This window comes from Cyrtonyx montezumae, unplaced genomic scaffold, assembly GCF_038088225.1.
Source record: "Cyrtonyx montezumae isolate F1298 unplaced genomic scaffold, pur_monq_1.0 scaffold_18, whole genome shotgun sequence".
NCBI classification, from domain to species: domain Eukaryota; kingdom Metazoa; phylum Chordata; class Aves; order Galliformes; family Odontophoridae; genus Cyrtonyx; species Cyrtonyx montezumae.
The window spans coordinates 3,560,343-3,570,679 of NW_027071914.1; the positions used below are offsets into that span (position 1 = coordinate 3,560,343).

The 10,337-nt window shown below is 42.7% G+C and overlaps 1 protein-coding gene across 1 annotated transcript in view; it reads right to left on the reverse strand.

The window, feature by feature from the left end:
• The window catches only part of KCNIP1 (potassium voltage-gated channel interacting protein 1), a 295,252-nt gene extending 286,040 nt beyond the window's left edge, over positions 1–9,212 (reverse strand). Inside the window, exon 1 of the mRNA XM_065734490.1 lies at positions 9,125–9,212. Within this exon, the coding sequence (XP_065590562.1) occupies positions 9,125–9,212 (88 nt within the window). The remainder of the gene's footprint in view (positions 1–9,124) is intronic.
• Positions 9,213–10,337: the final 1,125 nt, after the last annotated feature.

Sequence of the window (10,337 nt, forward strand, 5' to 3'; positions counted from 1 at the left end):
TCCGGAGTATCAAATAATTTCTGCTTGAGCAGACCTAATAGAAGGCAACCATAAGAGCACCCATCATAAAGGACAGCACCAAAAATGCATAGCCCAAGAATAAATTCATGACTACCAACAAGCCACCACTTAATGTAGCACTCATGTTTAAAAGATTAATCTGTATTCAAATTATTCTTTTTAATGCAGAAAAGAATGTGTGCCATTTTTAGAGGTTTTCTTGTTTTGTTTTTTAAATAACAGCATATATAATCTTCAGCTACTTACATGCTGATTTCAGCTCTGTTCAGAGAGACCACAATGGCTCAATACCAGGGTCAGAAGTAAGCACAAAACAAGTATTTCTGTATACTGGAAAAGGATTGCCTTTCAGAAAACTTACTTTCATGTGTCTTCAATTCCTTTTAAAAGGATGCGCAATTCAATGGGATATCAGCAGTCAATGACAAAATATACAGCTCCTGAAATGGATGCTATTGACTAATCTTTACAATTGAACATATAATGAGGCTCTTTCAGTGCATCAGCTATAAACAAATGGAAACCAGAATAATAACATTTGCTTAAAATTTTGCTCCATAGCAGCTGATTCAGTGCATCTCCTTTGCAAGTAAAGACTACTACAAAACCACTGGGTGTTTCCTCATTTGCAGCTCTGATAAGCTCAGCTAATTGATGCGCTGTGGAAAAACAAAACTTTCATAGAAGGCATCCAGTTCATTCTGACCCTGCTACCTTGCAGATACTGTATCTATCTTGGAATGTCTACAATATCAATACTTGCTTGTATATCAAAATCCAGGTAAGTCTTAAAATGAAATAAAACAATTAAGGTATTATATAATAAGACATATAAAGCTAACTGCTCTATAAGACCAGTGGAACTGAATTTCTCAGGAAAAAAAAACAAACCAAAAAACCCCACAAGACAGACAGAAGCTTTGAGCGGACTCCAACTCCCACGCATCACTTCTTTGCCATGCAGAACAACTCTCTCCACATCTACATCACATCCATGTCACCTTTCACAGTTTGCTTTGCTGTATTCTTGACTTAAATAGCAGTTCCTTATTTATGAACTTCACCACGGTTAGACAATATTGAATATGCCATTTAAGCCTTAATTCTCCTCTTCCTTCAAACAGCAATGGTTAACAATGGTAACAAATGGTTAGAAGTAATCTTTGCTATGTGCTCCCTTTTTTTGGCCTTCATAAAGTTTATTTAACAACCTACAGTATGCAAATAAATTCCCCTAGTAGCGCCAGCTCTCTCTCAAAAAGGAATGCACATCTTGTTCACCGGAGCTGCCTTCACAAGACAGTCTGTGACCTTCGTGCTTTTTCTTTCCAGGAAATACAGCAGATATGTTAGGCTTATAGTGGTGACATTGCAGAGGTAGTGTTCAGCCAGCAAATGTTTCTCTCGTTTTTTCTATATTTATGAAAAGATAGAAAGCCCAAAATAAGTAGAATTGTTTCCAGGATGAACACAGGACACAGCATGAGTTATTAACCCATCAATTCAAATACCAGCCCTTGAAGCAAACAGCACATCTTCGTGCTTCTGAAGGAGTGATTAGCTTCCCAATGATTGCATAAGTGAGGCTTTTTGCAAACTGAAAGGAGTCTGGTTATCACAGCTCACCATGCTGCCAACAGCAATCACCGCAGCACCCGGAGTTAACACATCTGCAGTATGGACTACATTTATACAATGCTTTTATTCACTGAATCTCAAATTGCTTCTCATGAAACAAGAGATAATATCCCTTTCAGAGCAACATAAACACACAATTCATCAATCAGGGAGCTTGCAAACATTTTCAGAACCAGGCCCAAAGCTCACTGCCAATTATGAGTTTTCCCAAGAAACACAACCTAAGGAACTGCTACTCCCTGTATAGATAAGATGTTATGGGTAGCAGACAAAAATCAATATATCACAGCAAACAGACTTTAATTGGGAATTCACTGAGTCTATTTCACTTTAGTTAGCTTAAAGCTCGCTAAGTTTCCCCCAGTTTTGTGTTTGGAAATGTGGGTTTTTGTGTGTGTTAACCTCCTCTTAGGCTGAATCCAGATGGTTCGTACTCAATTTTAAAATCTGTAGCTGCCTTTCTACTATTTAAGCATGATGAGAGAAAAGACATTTTATTGTGTTATGCTAAGCGTCTTGATGTAGAAGACCTCAATATTCAATTCTACTGAAGTAACATGCTTGTCCTTACATAAACATAAGTAATAAGATTGCTCATACTTTTTTTATTTATTGTAAGAGGTCCATGCAATAGTAGGAATGCTGATGGACTGTCAGAAGCAGATGATGGAAACCATCACTAGCTTTACTGTGCAGTAGTACTTCAGTGCTTTTTCTTGGGTAGCCACCAGGAGCTGTGCCTTCCACGTGCACAAAACATAGACTTTCTAACATAGAGCTTTCTAAGTGCTCCAATTTATCATTTCATTCCTCTTTGAAAGACAGACTTATCACAGCTTATTATCACTAAAGAAGATACTGAATATTTCACAAGCATCAGCATGTTAAAGTGAGCATACTTAACAGATAACCTATCCGGGTCTCAAGATTTTTTTTTTCTTTCTCCTACAGCTCCCAAAGCTGGGAATTCATTACTGAGTAAACTTGTCTACAAGGTTCTCCTGCAGTTCCCTAGGACACCCAACTGATACTACAAGCAAGAGGAGAGGGCCATGTGATGTTATCTGAGCCCCACTGGCACCACATACAAACCACAAAAACTGCTTCCTACTTGTGAAATAGTGGGAAGCACAAAAACAGTAAGAGTGATTACATTTATTTGAGATTACCACCATCCTCCTCCTCCATTATTATCCTTGCATGAATTGGAATTATTTGAATTAATAACAAGGCTGCACTTTTAAGCTCTTAAAACTATTTTGGCTTCACAAGTTGAGCACCTCATCAAGCTTGTGATAGCAATTTCTCTCTTTAACTCGGCAGCGTAAGGCTGTCGCACCGAGTTTTAAATTTATAGAAGAAAGTGTTAATCACTCTTATTTTAAATCTCAGACTATTTAACGTCTAGTTATCAGCATTAATATACTCCACCTACGTGCCCTGCAAGCCAAACATTGTGAAAGAGTCATCACAAGGAATTGAATTAGAAGTTCTAACTAGTAGAGAAGCAAAAGTCAAATTATATATGCAAGCTATTGGTTTTTAGTCAAGCTGTATAACTGTGGAAGAAGTTGGACATGAATATTCATTCCAGTTACCTCATGAGCTTAAACGCTGCCATAGTCGAAACCTTTCCATGCCCACTTTCAATTACATTACCATTCATGAGCTTTACAAATCATACTGAAGCAGCAAAAACCAAAGTTGCAAGAGCAGGAACCCTACACATACCGTAATATTGAAAGTCAGGACTGAATTCCATTTGCATCCCTAACAGCAGAACTGCTGCTCAGGTCCCACCAGTTTCACCAGGCACGCAGCGTGGAACAGAAACACCACACTGACACCCTGTTGCTAGCAGGAAGGTGGTCAACATCTGAAAAGACTCTGCAGAACAGGAATTAGTGCGGAAATACATACAGAACATTGCCCCAAAACACAGTAGAGTTGCAGTTCACTGTTAGTTGTGAGCATAGAAGAGACTGCCAAGCTCTATTTTCACCATTGAGCACTGTACTATTAGAGGCAACTTAATAGAGAAAAAAAGAGAACTTGTGCTAATTGCTAACTTTAAGTACATGAATTGCAAATTTATGATAATTTAGCACATGTGATTATCTACTTAATTCAAGCTAATTTCAAAAGTTAACAAATCGCACTTCTATCCATTGATTGAGTACTAATAGGATCAATTAAATCAATAAATGCTGTGGAATGCTCACTTTTCTCAACTTTAAATGACAAAATCCGACATGGTGAATTAGCATATCAACAAGCTACAGTAGGGACACAAATCCCTTAGCCCCTGGTCATAAGAAAAGCCACCACCACCACAAACACCCACGTCTGGATACCAAATTTCTGTAAACTGTTTCAACATCATAGAAACTATCATAATTGCTTTCTTGTTTTTAATAAAAAAATAAAAATTAGAGAATCTGCAGATCAAGTCATCAGTTACACATACAAAAGGAAAGGAAAAATAAAAAGTATCCTAATTAATATGATCAATGTCATTAAACTAGATGCCAAAACATGCTTTATCTTCCCTACTCAAAGGATGTTTAACTAGTCACAAGATTTAATAATATTACTGGCTATAAAACACCATAGATACATGTATATTGCAAAGCACCATTATAAAAGCTTCTTGGACAGTTTCCCAGAAGACAAGAACACATTTTCTTGTTTTCTGAGTAAATAATAAAATAAAATCAGATTTTGAGGGCTATTTTCCAGAATAAGTTTGTAAACTTCCAGCACACGTGGCCATGTCTTTGCAGAGATGCTAGTTTCCACAACCACAGGTTTGTGAAAGTTTTAAATGGGAGACTACAGCATTTCCACTGCCTCTCGTCCTTAAAATCAGGCTTGCTTCAGGTGAGAGACAAGTGTGAAAATATGCAAGCACATTGGGATTACTCAAGGTTTGCAGTATTTGTAGAAAAGATTCATTTGTTTGCATTTCATTTTTCATAGACAGACGCATATGTGCAACCTGCCAAACTGCAGCCTTTTGCTTGGTGACTCATGCAGTTGGGTTTATCAGCATGGAGAAGAGCAAACAAACCCATACCACACACATACCCAGGCAAGAGCTTCTTCCAGCCACGCAATTAAACTGGAGATCTTCATTGGGTAGTTAGGATCAGGTACTAACCCTCAAAGCTTTGGTAGCTGAGGACTCCTCCACAGACAGTTATGCTGCCTCTCATACTGATGGCCCCTCTCTAAATGAGGCTCTACACTGGCACTTTTAGTACAGAAACTTTCATTTATTTCCAGGTCCTGAAAAACATACGCAGTCAGAGTCTAACATAATGTTCTTACTAAAGGGCTTTACAAAGCTCTGAATATTTTACAGAGAAAGAATATCCATCAGAGCTTTTACAAGAGCCTGAATGAACTCTGAATGAGGAGTTCTAGTTTACATGCAGAAGCCAGAATGCAAGGGGTGAAGTCTTCCCACATGGGATATAGGTGCAGGAACTTTCCTACATCTTCATAGCATCTAGCATCCTTGCATTTTCAGAGGCTGGAGTCACAAAGCTTAATCTAATGTCCCTCAAGTGTACTCCAAAGGAACAAGACTGGTTCCCATTGAGAGGAGTGGCCCACGTATGACTGAAAGGGACTATGCCCTTTACCATTCTGCAAAACACCTCTGAAGAATAGCTGTAATTTGGATTCACAAAGAAGTAGGAAAACAGACCACAGCGCAGTAAAACACTCTCAAAACTCTCCTTTCATGCTGGAAAAGGCTGTGGGGAGAGCATGATGTTTGAAGACTTTATCATTGCGCTGGAACAGATAATTAGGCAATTAAAACTATGAGAAGTGAACAAATTACCAGTTCCAGATGAATTGCTTTGCAGAACAGAAATGGGAGAAGTGAGAAAACAGAAATGAGAGCCGTTGGCAAGCATTTTAATAGCACAACTGAAAAAGGGGCAGCTCGGGAATAAAGGTGAAAGGGTAGTTAATTTGCAGCTTATCTGCTCTTCCAAAGTGATGTTTTGAAGGAGCTGGTCCCTAAAATAATCTTACTTTTCACGTGCTGATAATCAGAACATATTAACAGAAACCCAAGAGGTCTCATTTCAGCTTCGTTTTCTGGTCACTACACAAGGCTCCCCTGCACTGCCTTCTTAATGACATCAGTATCTCCACACACACACAGAAGACATGTTTAATCACTCTGCTCTATGAGAAGCCTCAACAAACTCAGTCTGAGCACTTAGCTTTCTTGATCCCACAGCACATAGGATGAACCACCATTTCATATACCACAGTAGGGACAGAATAAGAGGATACACGAACCTCAGAAGAAACCAGTTAATTGAGACAACTTAAGTGAAGGTCCCACTGCTCACATGCTGCCTGTCACCTCAAGAACTCCCTCCTATGTACCTCTTCTGGGCTCATCCCTGCTAGTGCCAGGCTCCCACCCATGCCAAGAAGGAAAATAAGGGCATAGTGTCACTCTAAGCAGCTGTAAAGGGACATGCTTCTCCAGGCCCATCTTCTTCAATGGATTCATCTCCCTGTTCAAAGCTCTTGGCAGAAGAGGAGAAGAGGTCTCTTGCACAGATCTACAGAGCTGCCACTATGAATTTCTTGGCTTATGACCCTGTAGATTTGCTGCAGATTTAAATGCAAACATTCTGAGCAGGCAGGCAACCATGCAGCGATACCAGGTGTGACTTTTTCCTTACTGCCAACTACTGGGGTGGCTGTCTCATCATAGCCTGCTGCAGGAGGAAGGATTTAATAGGTGCAGCTCAATCATCCTCCTTCTATTACTGAAAATAATCAAAGGGAAAGAAAAATGTTGCTTCAGTGACAAGAGGAACTCATAGAGTGCAGCTGAGGATTGCCTCTCATTGAACTGCAGAATAGATTATCTCCCACTCCAAAAAGCCTTAAGAAGATGCAAGCCTAAGAGCGAATCCTGTACTTCACAAAGAATTTTCTCCATAAAGCATGTTTATAAAATAATAATATTAAAAAGAAACCAAAACATTAAACAGTATTCAGACAATGAGGCAAGAATAGGATGAAGAACATGGAAGATATAACTCATTAAAAAAAGATACAGAACTATACACAACGGTTTCTACTTCCTTGCTTTACATCCTGAATTTTAACCAGAGGAAATACGAAACAACAAGCACTGGGATAAATGGATAAGCAAACATCAACTTAAAACAATCAAATGACCTCCTCATAGGGATTTCTCATTTTCTTTTCATTACTCTACGTAAGAGTTTCATAGCTAAGCTAGAAAAATGCTTATCTTAATTAAAGGAGGTCTCTAATACCCACAAAACAAACTTATTCACGAGTGAATCTGACTCTTTCAGTACAAAAGACAAGTGGACAAACAGGGGGGAAAAAAGTTTGTATGAGTTTTCGATTCTTTGAAGAAGAAAGCTACTCTTACCTAATCCAAGCAGCTTGAAATGAGACATTACCACAGGAAAGAGATAGGTAAAACTGTATGATTGCTTTGGCTGACAAGGAGGAAAGGCAATGACAGCACACTTCTGGCATCTTTCACAAGGGGGCAAAGCCTTGTATGTTCAGTTTCTGCAGTGATTTCTAGCTCACTCTCCAGTGCTACTCTGTTGTCAAACTCAAATGTTGATGCACCTCATTGCCAAAGCAAGACAAGACAAAGTAAAGAAACGTTGGCTACTTAATGAGGAATACTCAAGCAAACTGCACTCCATACACACCTAGGGAAACACTACCAGAACACACATTCCCCCTTTTCAGAAGGGGAGCTCAAGCAAACAGCACAGTTCATTGCCCATCACAGAGCAGGATACAACTCGGATTCCACCATCTCCTGAGAAAAGCAGCAACAAAAATCAAGTACAGCAAACACACCCTACTGACACATGAATTCTGATGGAAAGGAGGAGGTCTTGTAGACAGCACTGTACCATTACTCCCTCTTCTTTGGCCTTGGTAATAAGGTATTTTTGAATCTCTCCCCTATTTAAGTAATCTGGCATTAATCATGAATTATAACTAACACCAGAGAGCTCCTTTCTTTGACAGTCTCTGACAAGTTTTTAATCTTTAATCTGCTGGTGTTCTGCAGTCCGTAGATGACAAGAAAAAAAAGTGGAAAAAGAATAAGTAAATATAAGAAGATTAAATTTTAAACTGATTGCGGTTTTTTAAGAGCCAACCTGTCTGGCAGCCTGGATACAAAACAGCATTTTCAGATTTTGTTGTAGATTGACAGAGAGTAACTTGCATGTTTTTCCTAATTTCTATGAAAAGGAGGTGCCAATGGCAGGGGGTTGGAACCTGATGGTCTTTAAAGTCCCTTCCAACACCAACCATCCTATAATTCTATGGTCATGTTTCAGTTCTTGGTACTTTCTATGTTCAAAGTCACTTCAGTCACTTCTGGTTTTGTTTATCCTAAGAAACAACTCAAACACTAAAACTCATGCGGAACCCATGTGTTTCAGATAGCCACACACCACACCAGATTCTAACATTACCTAGAAAATAAATGCTTCTTTCTTTTACACCTTGGCTGCAAAAGCATTAAATACCAACATTTGTACCAAATAATGCATAGGAGTGACTCTTCAGTCATACACAAATCTCTCCTATGATAGTTTGTTCAGAATTTTCTTAGAAATCAGAAACACAGAAAACTCAGACAAGTTCCTAAATGTCGTCCACACTTCAACAGGAAAGCAGCAGTCAGACAGAAGGCAGCTCCTGCTATGAGGAATACCCCAGCAGATCTCTGCTGCTCATTTACCCACCTGCTGTAGGCGGTGCTGAGAAGCATCACTACAAAAGAAGAGACCAACAGAAAGAGCGTGGCAATTCACCTCAGCACACCGCCACTGGAATCCCTTGAATTACATAGAAAAACAGACTGTTTATTTTGCTTACTGTTTGCTTTTACTGAGGAGGACAGCTTCACCAAGTTTGGCGCTGCTCCACCTGCACATGATAAGGGTGCACTGGGGACAGGTGAAAAGCAAATGGAGTTAAACAAAAGATACCAACACGCACCGAGCAGTGACCTAGATTTGGAACCAAGGAACACACGCCTCGAGCAGCTAACAGAAACGCTGAAGCACAAATATATGACACAGAAGCTCTGGTCTGTCGGCAATCCCGAACTCAGACCTGCTGCTGCCCATCAGCTCCCCCAGAAACGCCTCCAGCAACGGCCGGGTGCTCGCACAAGGAACAACGAGCAGGTGGCTACAGGTAACGGACCACACAAACGGGAAGCACTTGCAAAAGGCTTTGCAGTACGGCTACGGTCCGCAACACGGGAACTTCTCCAGAGCAACCAATTTCCCCGAATACGCGAGAAGAGACAACAACGAACCGCATCGCGGGCATCCTCAGTGCCTGCGGGAGTCCTCCCGCAGAGCCGGGAGAGCAGCAGAAGTGCACGGACCGAAGCGATCTCTCTTACCTTTGCTGAGGGTGCCCGTGATGAGCTTGAAAATCGTCTGGGCAAATTTGACGATTCCATGCTTGCATCTCTTGGAACAGCCGCTCATGGCGCGAAGGCGCAGGGTCCAGAAAGAACAGAAGAGTTCTTCGCAAAGTTCAGTTTGCGCCCTCACACGCGGAGCCTCAGCCCCTCCGGAGCCAGCGGGGGGATCGCGGAGCACAGCCGCGCACCGCCGGCCCTATAGGTACAGGACTGCGCCTCAGCCCCCCCGCGCTGCCCGGCTGCGAGTTGCACAGCGCGGGGACAGCTCCGGGCGAGGAGGGGAAGGAGGAGGATGAAGAGGAGGAGGAGCCGGCTGCACGCGCCGGGCGTGGGAACCGCTGCCAACAGCGGGAGCCGAGCTCTGAAGGCTCTTATAGTGTCCTCTCCCAGCTGACTCCAGTTGGCTGCACTCAGCAGGTGCAATGGAACCGGGGGACGCTGCCTTGTCTTGCTCTGCCGGCCCTGTACTCGCACCTTGCGCGTAGAAGACTGCAGAGTATTCGTTTGCAAAGCCCGATGGAAACGGGGAAGCAGCACTGCGCGCAGAGAAAGCCTTCTCCGTGCGGCAGCCCCGGGTTGCCAGCACAGCACGATGCGCGATGGTCGCCCGCTGCACGGCGGGATTGTCCCTTAGCAACAGCCGCAGCTCGGGCTCCTCCGCTTCGGTCAATTGTTTTCCCGCGCCCGGACTCCCTTCAGCACAGAGACCTGATGTGCCCACCAGCAAAGAGGACGTATCTGAGAACTGTTCGCCCCACCTGACGTTAGGCGCCTTCAGACTTTGATTTGCGCCGGATTGCTCTCAGATAAGCGGAGATACGCTGTGTGTGCGTGTGTGTGTGTGTGTGTGTGTGTGTCCCGGGCTCCGCCTGCCCCGCGCTGCCCCTGCACGAGGCGGCAGAGCCACCTGGAGCCAACCCACACCTGTAACGATTGCGGCAGCAGCTGCGTCCTCCGCCGAGGTTAACAAGTTGCGATCCTGCCCGGGCAGAGCCGCGCATCGCCGAGCGGTGATGCTGCGAGGAGCCGGGTCCCCGCTCCCTGCAGACACTCACACCGCCCAGGGGCTCCATCACCTCCTCCCGCTATCGCATCCGTGTGAGCGCCCATTCCCAGATTACACACGGGGAATCCTCGAACGCTGTTCGAAACGTGTGGCTGAATGAGTACAGCGTAATTTTCTGCTGTA